The sequence below is a fragment of the Rhipicephalus microplus genome, chromosome 3 (assembly GCF_043290135.1).
Source record: "Rhipicephalus microplus isolate Deutch F79 chromosome 3, USDA_Rmic, whole genome shotgun sequence".
NCBI lineage: Eukaryota > Metazoa > Arthropoda > Arachnida > Ixodida > Ixodidae > Rhipicephalus > Rhipicephalus microplus.
The window spans coordinates 33,962,368-33,979,467 of NC_134702.1; the positions used below are offsets into that span (position 1 = coordinate 33,962,368).

Below are 17,100 nucleotides of genomic sequence, written 5' to 3' on the forward strand. Positions count from 1 at the left end.
GGCTTTGACTCGATGACAAGTCGCGTGGTCACGGAGGAAAGAAATATGTTTTTATCTTCCGTGCGTATGTTGTTAAAATAGTACATTTTTCAAGTTTACGGTTATTTTGAAGTAACTGTTTAATTTTTATTGCTTGCCACATAAAATATATATTGTCGATAAGTATAATAACAGTTTTATTATTGTGGCTAAAGTTGGCGCAGCAGATGCTTCTGAGCTTCTGAGCAGCCAAGGAAGCGAAAAAATAGCGCGGTTGTTGATTGAGCAGTTGCTTGCATGATGCATGCGTCCAATGCATTCTTTGAGAAATTGTTCCCAAGTGCTTATCCGAAACACGCGTGAGTCGTTTGTAAACTCCGAACGCTTGTAAAGGAACATGCGCAAGTCATCAATCCTCCAGCAATCTGCTAATAAGAAGTTTAACAGCCCCTTTCTCAAGCCCCGATCGACTGCTTCACCTGCGATAGAAAAGGTAAATGTTAGGTTAGGTCACGCTTTCGTTGTACGCCCACAACCTTTGCAGGAAATTTAAATTAAGTTCTGGGTGTTTTACCTGCCTAAACGACCGCATGATACGAGACGCGTCGTGGCGGAAAACTCCGCTTTAATGTATACTACATGACGTTTGCGACACCTAACAGAACCTCGCCGGCGTTTCTTTAACGCGCAGCGAAATCTAAGTAGACGGGAGAATGTTCCAGCTCTTCGCATCAATCGAGCACGCGCCCTCGTGAACTTTGCGGAATGTTGAAGTATCAATGGCGAACAATGATCGCATTTGACATTAAGCTGCCCGTGAGTCCATACAACCGTCGTAGCAAGTAGTGTTCCCTGCTTTTCATCTAAACCATGTGGTCACAAATCTCATGCTTAAAAATGGAACGCTTACGTACCTGCTTCCTCGCGGTGGTCGTTATTGTTGCTCTTGCCTCCAACGTATGGCGCATACCCACTAGCTTCTGCCTTGTTACGAGATGTAAACGTAATAGACTAGAATAGAAGTTACGTAATTCCGTGTATTACCGTTAGATATTTATGATTAGCAAATTGGGAAAACATGACTTTCATATTTCATTTTGAAGATTTCATCGAAAACTACTACGCGTGACGCGGCGCAGGGGCAAGGTCTCTGTCTCGACGTCAGAGCGGCCCGCTGCGTGTTAAACGCACCCACCGAAAGACCTTAATAAAGTTGTCCATCTATCCATATAAAGCTACTCGGTTCATGGCCACTCTTATAGTGTGAGTGTCGACCACAAGTTCAAGTACCTACTGCATCATCTTATTGCTCACATAACCCACAGTGGTCCATTGGTGCGAACCCTATCAAGTGAAAATTGGACCACAGTATTCGAGACTGTTAAAGAGTAACATATATTCCGCGCTGCCGCGAGAGACATATCCAGTCACCGAGTGGGAATAAGCTAATTAAATTCTAGTATACTGCAGCGAAACTGTGTTCATAGAAATTCCCAGCGTCACCCACAGCGGTTGTTATGGCGCTCGTATGCCGACCCACAGGTTGCGTGATCGAATCTTGGCCGCATCTTTGATGGGGGCGAAAATGTTTGAGGCCCGTGTACCTAGATTAAAGTGCCTGTTAAGAAATCCCAGGTGGTCGAAATTTCTGAAGCCCTCTGAAATGGCATGTCTCATAATCATATCGTGGTTTTGATATGTAAAACCCCAACAATTATTATTAGATGTCCAGTGCTAATTGGAGCACCATCAGCTGTCCTCAGGAGATACAGATGGTGAAAATTGTGGAGTACACTGCACCACCGACAGTCATTGTCACCATCAGCATGTGCCCATCGGATGCGATTGAGATATCTTGTAGATCATTGCTAGAGGAACAACTGTTGAAAAATGAACGTCATTGAATGAAGAATGATTGTCATGTTTGCTTTGCGTGATGTAGTCTACGAGAGCGCCAGCTTGCCGTTGGCTCCATTACCTCGAGTCCACCAAGCTTGTTGGCTTGCTAGAGACTAAGGTCATCCTTCATGACTGTGCAATGCTTTACCCTTGTAGGTTCAGCAAGACATTCACATTGCTGCGACTGGATCCGACAATGTGGTTCGGAAAAGAAGTATCAGTGATATCATGAACCTTGTTAACCAACCACAACCACCTCAAGATGCTGTGAAGAAGGTCTGCATTGAGCATTCACGTTCTGTGATACCAAGCCCCAGCTTTGGCTCACCACATGATGAGAGCTGTCACAAAAGGTAGCTAATTAGTTTCAAATCTTGCATTAAAATGGTTTAACTTTGACATTGCTCACAGTATTCATCATGCATACTCTGTGGCAATCGTAGTACACTGAGATCTTCTAATGTAATATTTTTGTGTGAGAAATGTACCACACAGATGAGCCACTTGAGACTTTCTTTTATTCAAGCTTTCTTCTGCCATGAACAAAAATACTTTATGTAGCAATTAGGGAGCAATTAATAGTTGGATCAGACAGTTTTTCAATCAACCAATTGAACTTTATTTTCATGAAAAGAATAAACAAATATGATTTAGACCAATAGCCTAATGGGGCTAGTGGCTGGTCCTTTACAATGTGCAACTAAGAATGTACAGGTCAGCTTTAAAGGAAGAAACAAAAACAACCATATAAATACAGACATTTCCTCTTGCAAACATGCATACTCATTAGCTTGTAACCAGCTTGCTATACACAGGCACTCATTTAAAAAGTGACACGATGAAAACCAAACAAACATACACACAGGCTTAGGTGTCTTGACTCGATAGAAAAAATGACTTCCACACATTAGGCCAAATTACATGCAGTTTTAATCTCCAGGAGAATCGTATTCCATATTTTTGTTCCGTTAAATTTCATCAGTCTCTCTCCATAAAAATTGCAAAATTTGGGCACATTAAAATTGCCATCAGGAGTATGTTGTGTATTGTGTATAGGAATTGAAAGAAAAAAAAGATCAGGTGGCAAAGGTCAATTTAAATTAATTATATTCTTTATGGAAACAAGATGGCCTGCAATTTTATCACTGAAGCCTACATCCTGATTATAATATTTGAGAAGTTGATTAATTTTATAATTGGATAAAATATAATTTCACCCACTTTAAGCAATGGCAAACATAATCACCTTAGTCCTGTCCAACTGTGTGGCACTTCTATATTTTTAAAAATTTTGGTCTACTTTGGGCTACCATGTATATCTATGAATATCTATAGAAGCCACCTGTGTATGGCATGTCATATGTTCTTGGTAGGTTGGTCAGGTATTGCAATTGTCGTTTAATTACTTTTCAGGATTTCGAAGAATCGCTGCATGAAACAGTCATAATATGTTTGATTTGTAGCAAATAACTTCTATCTAAATATCCTGAGATAAAATAAATATTCCAAACAAATGTTAGGGTTGGCAATCTGAAAGCGATGCAATTTCATTGGTGCAAGCTTTGTAGCTCTTCAGGACATAGCCGTACTGGCAGAATACCACTACAAGCCTTACATGTTGTGGTAAAGTTCTTAAAGGGTGCTATATTTTTGACACACCACTGTGTGCTCCAGCGTATGTTGCACCCACGCTTAGTGCACTGCCTGAGGAGTTCGAATGCATTGCTAATTCTTGCTGTTGCTGTCAGTGTGCCCTTCGTGTAAGACGGCCCTTCGTGTAACACGGCCTTAGTGGTCAAAAGATCCACCGTACATAATTGTGTGGCTCTGTCAGTTGCACAGTGTCAAAGAGTAGTTGCCACGTTGCCATGGCAAATAGCGACATTTGTAGAGTGCACATCGATGCTGTATATGACAATGTTGCCGCTTCATAGATCCACTTGTGATAACAACACACAAGTAGCTTTACATTCATACTTCTCTTCGTTTTCTTTTATTTTGCATACCTCTTTCATTTTTTCATTCCTGCTGCACAAGGTAGCCAACCTCTGAAGAACTTGCCCATCTTTCCTTTGCTTTACCTTGATCTCGTTAACTCATTTACAACAATCTAGGAGTTCTTAGTTTTACATGTAGGTTTTCAGAATTGTTTGTTGTCACTGTCAGGCAGAGCGAACATCCCCACTGAACTATCTTTGAAGTTTGGTCATTCACCTGATGTTAACATTGATGCAGTCCGTCAGCGCCTCCAACACCACCAAAGAGTATAGGAACACAGTTACCCCTGTCTGATGCATCAGGAGCGAGTACAAACGCACGTTACTACAGTGTTGTCTGGTGCAAGAAGTCCATGAAGAAAGTGAGTTTTGCTCCCATTTTATGGTGCAGTGTTGTTGAAGAATGTTGAATGGCAGAAATATTTATACAATAATTGTTCTTTTTCTTGTACAGCATAAGAAGTGGGAGGGTGATGGTGAGTAGCAGCACTCTATTTAGTCTGCATGCCTTTAATGACTTTGTTGGAGTTGGTGCATTTTAGAAGTTGCTTATAGGCACAATGCATCTGCTGGTGTTTACTTCAGTGATCTCAAGCACTTGTCCCACAGTCCCCATTCGTTTTGGTTGTCGCCCACGCCACTTTGCAGCTGGCTTTGTCCCATATGTGCATACTGTTCTAATAAGCATGTTTATAGGCTACACAGATTGCACTAGTCTCAATGCGTTAGAACTGTGGAGCAAAAACTTTATTTGCACAATCAACCTGGTGATTTCAGTCATTCTGAGGACCAGCACATATATACATATATGCTTCTTGACACGTGAAACATGACGTCGAATTTCCTTGGAAAATCAACCATATATATGTGTGTATATATATATATTGTTAAGGCGTTTATTAGCCGGCAACGAGCGAGAATATAAAATGGCGACAGTCACAGCCAAGCACGGGCTCTCAGCGCGAGCGGCGTCCTTGTTGGGTAGCCCCACTAGAAGGTACTCAAGAGTTCGACCCATTTCATAGTTCGGAGGCTTCGCTACAATTACCCCGGGGTCGAAGAGGGAGCCGCCTGGCGACCTAACAGCTTGTTATTATGAGCGGGTCATAATAAGCCTTCAGGCGCTCCACGTTGACGATGTCTCGCCCACGGCGGCGCATGTCCGAAGATTGTTCAACGGGTTCGATCAGATAGTTGACGGGTGAGGTGCGCTCGATGACACGGTAGGGGCGTTCGTATTTGGGACGTAGTTTGGAAGAGAGGCCAGCGGCAGAGGTCGGGATCGAGAGCCATACAAGCGCACCAGGAAGGAACGTGGGCTCAGAAGTGGTGGAGCCATCACGGATACTCTTCTGCCGCTCTTGCTCTTGCGTCGTAAAAGTCTTGGCAAGCTCGCGACACTCTTCAGCAAGCCTGGCTGTCTCGGAAATAGGTGTACACTCAGATGGATCCGGCGTGTACGGGAGTATCGTGTCCATGGTGTGCGACGGGTGCCTTCCGTACAGCAAGTAGAAAGGCGAAAAACCAGTCGTGCTCTGAGGGGCGGTGTTGTAGGCGTAGGTGACGAAGGGCAGTATATTATCCCAATTAGTGTGGTTGGCAGCGACGTACATAGAAAGCATGTCGCCGAGGGTGTGATTAAAGCGTTCGATGAGGCCATTCGTCTGTGGGTGGTAAGCAGTAGTTTTGCGGTGGACAGAATGGCACTCCGTCAGAATGGCTTCGACGACTTCCGACAAGAAGACACGGCCTCGATCGCTGAGAAGCTCTTGGGGTGGTCCGTGGCGCAGTATAAATCGATGCAGCAGGAAGGACGTAACATCGCGCGCAGCAGCCGCAGGGAGAGCGGCGGTTTCGGCGTATCGCGTTAAATGGTCAACGGCAACGATGGCCCAGCGGTTACCAGCCGACGTCAGAGGAAGTGGTCCATACAAATCGATACCTACGCGCCCAAAGGGACGGTCAGGGCAAGGCAACAGTTGTAGACTGGCGTGTGACATGTGGGCTGACGGTTTACGGCGTTGGCAAGTGAGGCAAGAGCGAACGAACTGCTGCACATAGCGGTACATCCCGCGCCAGAAGTAGCGTTGTCGAATGCGATGGTAGGTTTTGAATAGCCCAGAGTGCGCGCATTGCGGATCAGAATGAAAGGATTCACATATCTCTGACCGCAGACTGCGGGGTATCACGAGTAACCACTGCCGGCCGTCGGCGTCGTAATTGCGTCGGTGTAGGAGGCCGTCACGAATGGCGAAATGGCGAGCTTGACGATGCAATGCACGCGTGGATGGCGTTGCGGATGGATCAGAGAGCATGTCGATGAGCGGGCCGATCCAATTATCCTTTCGCTGTTCGGTAGCGATGATGTCAACATCAATGGCAGAAACAGCAGCCGAGGATACTGAGCAGAGCACATCACCTTCAGGCAGAGGGGAGCGCGAGAGGCGTCCTTGTTGGGTAGCCCCACTAGAAGGTACTCAAGAGTTCGACCCATTTCATAGTTCGGAGGCTTCGCTACAATATATATATATATATATATATATATATATATATATATATATATATATATATATATATATATATATATATATATAGAGAGAGAGAGAGAGAGAGGGTGTAAAATTAAGGGCTCGTTTTTCGGTGTTTTGACAAAATATTATTGAGATCTAACAAACAATAATGCCAAGGAAAGTATACAGGGGAAGTTATTAGACCGATTCGGAATTGTAATGTAACTGTGAAGAAAGAAAAGTGGGTTAAAGATAACTTGCCGTGGGCAGGAACCAAACCTGCGACCTTCAAATAGTGCCATATATTGCCACCTACTTCTAGTAGTGGGTCGTATGCCAAGGTGAAGGCACACACCACAGAGAAGAAAGAAGTGCGCGTGGGCCCCGCTCTGGCAAACAAGCCCAACTGACCCGCTTGGTTAGAGCCCTGTTGCTCAGACGTCATTAAACCTTGTCGGTACCTCCTGGAGCGATGTGACAATTGGTGGAGGTGCTGGGTAGCCCCTCACGGATGTTTCAGACCCCTCCTGGAAGCGGCACCACAAGCCCAGTGCGAGTCAACACTTCCGTTCATCGGACAAGCCGCAGGATCAGGGGATTACCACCCGAAGCTGACCTTACAGTTCACACCAGTATGATGAGCACGTCCGTTCGAACCACTTTAACAGGTACAGAAAACCCCCCGGTGACACGGTACACCCTCGAAAGTCCACAGGTTCCGACACCGTTTCATGGCACCGAGCTCGAAGATGTCGAGGACTGGTTGGTTGACTTCGAGCGCGTGGCTGCTTTGAACGACTAGAACGATGCGGCCAAACTACGGCGTGTGTACTTCTATTTGGAAGATGGAGCACGTACCTGGTAAATGAATCACGAGGAACAGATGACATCGTGGCCCGAATTCCGCCGCCGGCTGTTGGATACTTACAGAAGTGCTGATCGCCACGAACGAGCGGAGCGAGCGATCCAGGCCTGCATCCAGATGCCATACGAAACTGTCATGGCCTATGTGGAAGATATGACGTGCCTGTTCCGACGGGCTGATCCGAGTATGACAGAAGAAAAGAAGTTGCGTCATCTGATGCGGGGAGTTAAGGAGCGGCTTGTCTCTGGCCTTGTACGGAGCCCTCCGAACACGGTCGCCGAGTTTTTGTCCGAAGCCGTCACGATGGAAAAGATGCTTCAGCATCGATCCACCCTGCACACCACCTTGACGACAGACGCGCTTCGCCTCGGAAATTTGATGTTTGGCGCATTCCTGATCGCCGACCTCTGTGCTTCCACTGCGGTGAAGCGGACCATTTGTACGGCCAGTGTCCATACCGGCGCCTCGGGCTGCACGGCTTTTCAGTATATTCAGCGCTTCCTCGGTATGGCCAGCAACCCCGGGACATTGAGGACTACCTGACTCAACAGCGCATGCCACCGCCTTTTGGACGGCAGTCGCGCTCACCGTTGCCGAGGCGATTTTCATCTTCGCCACAGCGCCATGCTGGCGCACGGTCCCCCAATCCCCGCCGGGAAAACTAACGCAAGCGACCCTTAGAGGCGAGGTCGCTGGCAGTCGACGTGCTGAAGACCTTCGATCGACGCTAACAGTAAAGGGTGTAGATTCGACTGAGCGATATGTGCGGCTTTCTCTTGATATACCGGTGCTGATGGACGGCTATGCAGTAGGTGCCTTAGTTGATACCGGGGCAGACTATTCGATACTAAGCAAGAAAATGACTAGATTACTAAAGAAGGTAATCACGCCCTGGCATGGCTCCGTGATTCGAACGGCTGGTGGCCACACCGTCTCTCCGCTTGGAACCTGCACGAGTAGAGTTCGGGTCTGCGGTTAAACTTTTGTAGCAAGTTTCCTTGTGCTCCGTGAATGTTCACGCGACGTAATTCTTGGTGTTGACTTACTGCAGGAGTATGGAGCTGTCATTGATCTTCAAGAGAATCGCATCACCTTCTCAGCCGACCGAGCAATCGACAAGCAGGACGACCAACAACATACCGACATTCTTCGTGCTTCTTCTGAAAGTATAACGCTTCCTCCAAGAGCCAGTGTTATAGTCGACGTCACATGCTGTGGATTGCGAAACGGTGAAGCGATTGCAGAAAGTAATTTTGAACACCTGCTGACTCAAGGTGTTTGTGTGGCTAGGAGTATCATACAGCTACGTGATGGCCGATCTCAACTGCTCATTACAAATTTCAGCAACGAACACCGACACCTTTTCCGTGGCACTTCGTTAGCGTTTGCAGATGAATTAGGAACCGTTTTCATGTGCTTCTCGTCGGATGCAGTGGAGGCCGCCGATACGTCTCTAAACAATATCGATATTAATTCTAACCTCACACCAGAAAACCAGACAGCACTGCGAAAACTCTTGCTTGAATTCAAGTCATGCTTCGCTGCTCCCTGTAAGGTGCGCCAGACTTTGATCACTAGGCACAGAATCATCACTTACGACGACGCCCGCCCAGTACACCAACAGCCTTACCGCGTGTCAGCGAAGGAACGAGAAGCCATTCGTACGCAAGTTCGAGAAATGCTTGACGACGGCATCATCGAGCCTTCCAACAGTGCGTGGTCCTCTCCGGTCGTCCTAGTCAAGAAGAAAGATGGAACGCTACGTTTTTGCATACATTACCGGAAGCTGAACAGCGTGACTAAAAAGGACGTGTACCCGCTGCCACGCATCGACGACTCGTTAGACAGATTACGCCGCGCCCACTATTTTTCCTCTTTGGATTTAAAAAGCAGGTACTGGCAGATTGAGGTTGACGAGCGAGACCGCGAGAAAACGGCCTTTGTGACCCCTGATGGCCTGTATGAATTTTGAGTCCTTCCTTTTGGTTTGTGCTCAGCGCCCGCAACGTTCCAGCGAATGATGGACACTGTGCTTACTGGTCTGAAGTGGCAAACTTGTCTCGTATACCTTGATGATGATGTCGTTTTTTCTGAAACCTTCCAGCAACATCTTCACCGCCTCAGGAGTGTGCTACAGGCTATTCAATCAGCAGATCTTACACTCAAACCGCAGAAGTGTCACTTTGGTTATGAAGAGCTCAAATTCCTTGGCCATGTAGTCAACGCGAAAGGAGTCCGACCCGACCCCGATAAACTTGCCGCTGTAGCCGCGTTTTCGCATCCTAAAGACAAAAAGACTGTTCGCCGCTTTCTGGGCTTGTGCGCCTACTATCAACGATTTATTAGAGGGTTTTCGAAGATAGCGGAACCCTTGACTCACCTTACACGCGACGACACACCGTTTGTATGGGCTACCGAGCAACAGGCTGCTTTTGCCGAGCTACGACAGCAGATGCAGTCAGCCCCTGTTCTTGCGCATTTTGACGATGATGCTGACACAGAGGTGCACACTGACGCCAGTAACATCGGCCTCGGCGCAGTGCTCGTCCAGCATCAACACGGCAAAGAACGAGTCATAGCCTATGCCAGCCGCTCACTGTCCCGTACCGAGGTGAATTACACGACCACAGAGAGAGAGTGTCTCGCAGTAGTGTGGGCGTTCACCAAGTTTCGCCCGTACCTCTATGGTCGTCCATTTAAAGTGGTGACGGACCACCATGCCCTCTGCTGGTTGGTAAACATACGTGATCCCTCTGGACGACTGGCCCGATGGAGCTTGCGTCTACAGGAATTTGATGTGACCATCGTATATAAGTCTGGACGGAAGCATGAAGACGCTGATACGCTGTCGCGTGCACCCATACCTTTAGTCAATCAAGAAGAGGATGATGACGGTTTCCTGGGCGCTCTTAGCTCATCTGACTTGAGCAGACGCCAGCGAGAGGATGAAGAGATTCGACCGCACATCCACTATCTGGAGGGTCATAGCACCGTTATACCTCGCCATATCATTATACCTCGTCGTGACGTCTTTCTGCCATCCGAGATAATGTCGTGTACAAAAAAAAAAAAACGCCCGTTCTACGAGCCGCGCTTACCTTCTCGTCGTTCCGACGGGACGAAGTCCTCTCCGCGTGTCATGACGAGCCCACATCTGGTCATCTAGGTTACTCGCGAACGCTCGTCAGAGTAAGTGAGGCGTACTACTGGCCCGGACTTTCGGCAAGCGTGAAGCAGTACGTTAAAAGCTGTCGTGAATGCCAGCGTCGAAATTCGCCACCAAGCAGGCTGGCTGGATTGCTTCAGCCAATTTATCCACCCCACAAGCCATTTGACCAAGTGGGCATGGACATTCTCGGCCCATTTCCTTTATCGTCCGACGGCAACAAATGGGTCATTGTTGCAACTGACTATTTGATCCGCTATGCTGAGACTCAGGCGATACCACGAGCCACGGCTTCTGAGGTAGCACAGTTCTTCATGTGCCACATTGTTCTGCGCCACGGTGCTCCATCTACAGTGATAACCGACAGAGGAACAGCGTTCACTGCACAGCCTATTGATGAAGTTTTTCGACTAAGTAACACGAGGCATCGAACGACGACTGCTTACCATCCGCAGAGCAACGGCTTAACTGAGCGACGAAATAAGACAGTCACAAACATGATCTCCATGTAGATGGACGTCCAACACAAAACGTGGGATTGCATTTTGCCTTATGTGACGTTCGCTTATAACACCGCCGTTCAAGAAACAACCCGATTTACAGCGTTTCGCCTTCTCTACGGCCGCGAAGTTCAGACGATGCTGGATGCGATGCTTCCTTGTGAAGACGCCGATCAATTAACAACTGACGCAGAAAAATTTGCAGAGCGTGCCCAGGAAACTCGCCAGCTCGCCCGGTTACACATTGGTCAGCAGCAACAGGTCGATGCACGACGTCACAATATGCGTCACAATGACGTATCTTACAGTCCGGGAGACCAAGTATGGGTTTGGACCCCTGTTCGACGCCGTGGCCTCTCTGAAAAGTTGCTCAGCAGATACTTTGGTCCGTATGAAGTATTACGCCGCGTGAGCGATGTAAACTACGAAGTGGTTCCGGACGCTACGTCGTCACGATGGGTACAACGAAAATAACCGACCTCTGACATAGTTCACGTGGTGTGCATGAAGCCTTATTTTACGCGTTCCTAAAAGACCACTTTTCCTGTTTTTTTTATTTGTACTCAGACAATTGCCTCATTATTGGTGAACTTATCGCATATAACATTTGATTATTGGGGCCCTTTTTCATTGTTTAAGCTACTTTGTTTTGGTTTTTTTTTTTTGCAATAACTTTACAGCATCGGGATCATGCTCTTTCTTTTTTTTTTTTGGTTGAGGAGGAATATTGCCACCTACTTCTAGTAGTGGGTCGTATGCCAAGGTGAAGGCACACACCACAGAGAAGAAAGAAGTGCGCGTTGGCCCCCGCTCTGGCAAACAAGCCTAACCGACGCGCTTGGTTAGAGCCCTGTTGCTCAGACGTCATTATACCTTGTCGACACCCCCTGGAGCGACGTGACAATATATATATTTACTGAAAGTATTATTTCAATGGGCCAGTTTTTCTTGGTGAAGATATGGGATATAACACAATGGGAGTGTTGTCAACAATGATAAATATATTTGTTTCCTAACAGTTTCGGGAGGGGACCTCCCTTTGTCAGAGGATAAGTTGGACTAACGTAGATGTTCAAACTTAGTTGCTGCTGCGTCCCTCTCACCTTGAAAAAGGTTTGCGAAAGTGTGAAAAAAAAAAAAAAAAGCGGTGAACGTTGAGCACAATACCAGACAGTGCACATCCAAAAGTCAGTGTAAGTCCACATCTGGTTCTCATCTTGTGCCGGTCAGTTCTTGACATGTGTAGGGCCACCCAAGATTGCTGCGGCGGTGGCGGTAGGGACCCGTAAAGGAAGAGTGTCCTCTGAATGGATCGGTCGGCTCTTTACCTTTAATCTTCGCTCGTTTCCCTTCATTGGCCTTCAGGTTGTAGGCGAGCGTAAACACTTCACTTTGTATGTGCACGTGAAGAGAAAAAAGAAAAAGAAAAAGGAGAGACACTGTACACGTACAAGTCGGTCAGAAAACAAGCATGGTCTCCAGTTATGAATCTTTGTTGCCAATTTCCTCCTGGCTTACCTCCCGGGGCAGGAGAGTCTTCCGGGGTCCTCGTTGATGCTGGCTACTTACGTTCTGAATTTGAAAATAAAATATGCTTCACGCTGTTCACACTCGCGCCTGTTTAGGAATCTGGACTGTAAAAGAATTGCACTGATATTTTCGAAACTCTGGTTTGGCAGGTGCAGATGCCTAGGCTGAGGTAGCTTCGGGAGGGAAGTGGCGTGGTACCGGTGATTATTGAACCGCAGCCGAAATGGCATGTCTGTTTGGCCGATGTATTCTTGTCCGCAGATGTTGCAATGTAGCACGTATATTACGTTTCTGGAGTCACAATTAAGGCTTTCAGTTATGCAGAATTTCAAAATCCGAGAAGTTCGCTTTTGATTCACGTGTTGTGACCATCTGTGGGCATACCTTGCAGCGAGCTTTTCCACAGGGATGGCACCCTGATTGAATTTTGGAGGGGTTTGTTTTTGCTCTGACAAGAATGTCCTTCTTCAGGTTTTTATCCCTGAGGAACACCTTGTGAGGTGGTTCCGCGAAAATTGAAGTTAGTCGTTTGCTTTGCCTTATAATGTGGAAATGGTGGGAAACTATGTTGTTGATTTGTGGCACTGATGAAGAGTAAGTTAGTACAAGGTTCGTTTGGGAAGTAGTTTATATACTCTGTTTGGCCCCTTAATTATATCATTCCAATTCACATTGCTATAGCACGTAGTATGGCATCGTCAATAATGTCTTCGGGATAATTTTGTTTCAATAGGGAATGCTTTAGGCGTTCTGCGTGTCTGTCAAATTCCTGCATATCCGTGCATATTCTTCGGTACCAATAGGCCTGAGAATATGGAATACCCCTTTTGCAATGCTTTGGATGGCTGTTGCTGAAATGTAGGCACATTTTACGGTCTGTAGGCTTTTTGTGAAGGTTTGTTGACAAGCGGCCATTTTTGACCGTGACAGTGACGTCCAAGAATGTAAATGTTAGTTTTGGAAATTTTGTGCGTGAATTTAATCAACGGGTGGAACTTGTTAAAATATTCTACGAAGCGAAGACTTCCCTCGTCGTGGTTTCATATCATAAAAATGTCGTCTAAGTATCTTCTGTAGTAGAAACGTTTCAAGGTGTGTCCCTCAATCAATGGGATCTCAAGAGATGCTATGAGGGTGCTCAAAAAGTTTGGGGAAATTTTTGTGCCCATTGCAGTGACACTAACCTGAAGGAAGTGCTTGCCATTGAACTCAAAATGGTTATAATTTCGCACAAGTTCAAAAAGTGTAAACACTTCCTTGCCACTTACACCAGTTGATGAATCAAATTTTACATATTCAGAAACCATAGCCGTTATTCCGTCATGGTGGGGTATGTTAGTGTACAGTGAGCAGACGTACACGGTCTCCAGAAAATTACCGCTTGGGATGTTGAGACTTGAAGTTTCGCAGATGAAGTGGTTTGTGTCCATTAGGTATAGGGAAAATTCGGGGGGATGTCTTTTATTAAGGAATTGATTAATTCTAATATATTTTCCGTTGATGCGCTGTTACTGGATGCTATCGGACGTCCCGGATTGCCTGCCTTGTGTATTTTAGGGAGCAAATAGAATCGACCGGGAACAGAATGGGCAGGTAACATTGCTTTTAACATTTTGCTGGTAATTTTCTCATGCTGGCGGAGATATATATATATATATATATATATATATATATATATATATATATATATATAAGGGAAAGAAGTGTATACCTAAGGGCTCGTTTTTCCGTGTTTTAACACAATATTAATGAGATATAACAGACAGTAATGCCAAGGAATGTACAGGGGAAGTAATTAAAACCAATGGAATGTAAATAAGAAGAAAGAAAAGTGGATGAAAGAATTACCAACTGTGAGCAGTTGGTAATTCTTTCATCCACTTTTCTTTCTTCTTATTTACATTCCATTGGTTTTAATAACTTCCCCTGTACATTCCTTGGCATTACTGTCTGTTATATCTCATATATATATATATATATATATATATATATATATATATATATATATATATATATATATATATATATATATATATATATATTGAAAAGCTCACCTTTTTGAATGGCAATGTTAGTGTGCTTTTCTTTTTTTTTTTGAAAGAAAGAAAGACACCTTTCCTCTCTTTTCTACTTCTACATTATCCACTATTCCGACAGGAGATAATTTTTTTCACTGTGGCCCGCCAGCTAAGATGAGCTTGAGACTCCTGGTAGGCACATTTTGGTAGGCACACTGGTAGGAACACTCCCCGACTCCTTTTGCATACTTTGCATATTTTTTAGGGAGCGAGGAGTGACTAAATGCAAAAACATCCACATAGACACTGGATTTAGTTGTGTAATCATGAACGCCAGATAACAATACTTATTCTAAGTCTTCTCTATGGCATGCATTACTATAGTGACGTTCAGGTGTGTAAAACCCCAGGAATATTTTCTTTTGCATTTATGTTTTCTGAATCTCTCATCTGCTCTCCACCGGTTGGCAGGGTCGCCAACTGGAAGTTCATTTAGCTTATTTCACTGTCATTTATTGTTTGCTCTCCTTTTTCGTGCATGATTGTTTGTAACCATTTTAATGTGCACAGAACTGACCATCTGTGGGCATTTCTTTGACGCAGCTGTACTCATCATCAAAGGACGGTCGGCGACACTGAGAAGCCTGGAGGGAAAAGAGTGAGTTTTGTTCAATACTTTGAAACTTTATTAATTTCAACATTCGAGATGCTGAGGGCCGTGGTCAGAAAGCCTCTAAAGGGCTCGACTGGGACCACGACTCCTTGCAAATGCACGGCATAGACAACAATTTTATTGCAATGAAAATGTGCATATTGAGCAAGCAGTTTGTTAACAGTTTATGCAAGCGAAAATAAAGCATAAAAATATAAAACAATAAACTCAGAAGGTGAGACTGGAAAAAAATAGAAATTATTCTAATTATGTCTTACACATATGAAAATCAATAATACAGTGTACTGATACAAGCACTACTAGATTTGCACCAAAGTCAGATTGGGCATGTGCTCATGTCGTAAGAGACACAAAATGTTTTGAAAGGAAAGAAAAAAACATGCGTAATTTTACTCCAATGGCAGATATGACATTCAAATGAAACGGCAAGAGAAAGCGAAGCATTTCTTTGCCGTAGTTGGTGTGGGTGTGTGGGATAATTGTGATCAACTTTTCGGTGCTTTAGGACGGCAATGGTTCCTAAAAAAATGTCACATTTTAATCCTGCGGTAAATCTCACTATCATACGTGCACGTTAGTATAGTAATCGGTGCCTTGTGCAGCTTGTTCTTGTTATAAATGTCTTCAACTGATCTAAGCATCGTGCTCAGCCACTTTACTAATTGTAGGAGCAAACTTGTTTCTGCAGGAAATGTTAGCTAGTAAACCAGCTAGCTCCGCGACAGGCCCTATCGAGCAAATGTAATTTTTTCCTGTGCAACAGTGCAGCACATAAGAGGGCTACAACACTAAATGTTTTCTCATATTATGGTTTAGTAAGTTTAGAGGAGCATCCTCTTCGTTGATGTCTACTGTTCACTCTTACATTAAGTACGGCGCAAGAAAAATGAATGTTGGAAGGAAAGACAGACAACAAGAGTTAAAGAAGGGAGTGGTTGGCAGGTCGGAACCGCCAGATCTTGATGCACTGTTACCTCTCTTTTTCTTGTGTGTGTTTTTCTCCTCATGCTTTGCTTTTTCGTGCTATTTTTCATCGACAAAAGTTACGAACATGTCCGGCATTCAGTACTTGGTTCCCATTCGTTCTTTAATTTAATTCAAGTTATCTGTCTTGCCCTTTCATGCGGTGTGGTGTGCCCTTACTTATAAATGAGCATCTTGCATTTACTTTTGTTGATTATGCTATTAGAGCTCCTCCTTCTGAATCTGAAGATATTCAATTGTAGTATATCAGTGTCTATAGACTATTTTCAGCAAGACATGTGAGCGCCGCCATCTTGGCTGTTAAGCCACGGTTTTCTAGTCTTTTATATCGCGACACATATTAATAAGAGCACAAAACATAGTGTGTACCAACCCAACTGTTTTCATGCGTATGCATCTCCAGTAACCTTGTTGATTTAATTGTTAAAGAATCAAAAGAAAAAGGTTAAAAGCCCAATATGGTGGCACTCAAACCAATTCGTAAGATTCTATAAATGTGTAGACAGATAATACAAACTACAATTTTTTTATCACCGAAAGTGCTGCAAGGACAAAGATGCGCAACATACACGTTGTTCTGCTTGGTTAGATATAAAAAATGAATTCGAACTGTTCTCTTTCTTCTCTCTTCATGCAATTCCTGAAAACAATGCAGATTGTCTTCAGCATTTGGGTACAAAGTGAAGGAGGTTGATGCAATCGAAGAAGGAAGCATTTTCAGCATCGGTGGCAAGGAATGCGAGGTAATTTATCGATGCATGCATTGTTTAAAATGATGTTCATTTACGTAACTGCAATACTTGTCACTTTTTCTCTGGTAATAGAGCTGCTGAACTTGATAGGTAACCATTTATTTATTACATTGATGTAAGAGTTACCACACTCACTTTGTTTCCACATTATCGCCTTAGCATGCATTAGTTGCATGATATTCATAGTACGGTACTTCAACTATAAACCCTGTCTTATCTATGTGACC

General features: G+C 44.8%; 1 protein-coding gene across 1 annotated transcript in view; it reads left to right on the forward strand.

Moving 5' to 3' along the window:
• Window positions 1-210: 210 nt before the first annotated feature.
• The window catches only part of LOC119176775 (DNA repair and recombination protein RAD54B), a 61,831-nt gene continuing 44,941 nt past the window's right edge, over window positions 211-17,100 (forward strand). Inside the window, exons 1-6 of the mRNA XM_037428134.2 lie at window positions 211-472; window positions 2,035-2,231; window positions 4,114-4,237; window positions 4,330-4,351; window positions 15,068-15,122; window positions 16,777-16,864. Of these exons, the coding sequence (XP_037284031.2) occupies window positions 377-472; window positions 2,035-2,231; window positions 4,114-4,237; window positions 4,330-4,351; window positions 15,068-15,122; window positions 16,777-16,864 (582 nt within the window). The 5' untranslated portion in view covers window positions 211-376. The remainder of the gene's footprint in view (window positions 473-2,034; window positions 2,232-4,113; window positions 4,238-4,329; window positions 4,352-15,067; window positions 15,123-16,776; window positions 16,865-17,100) is intronic.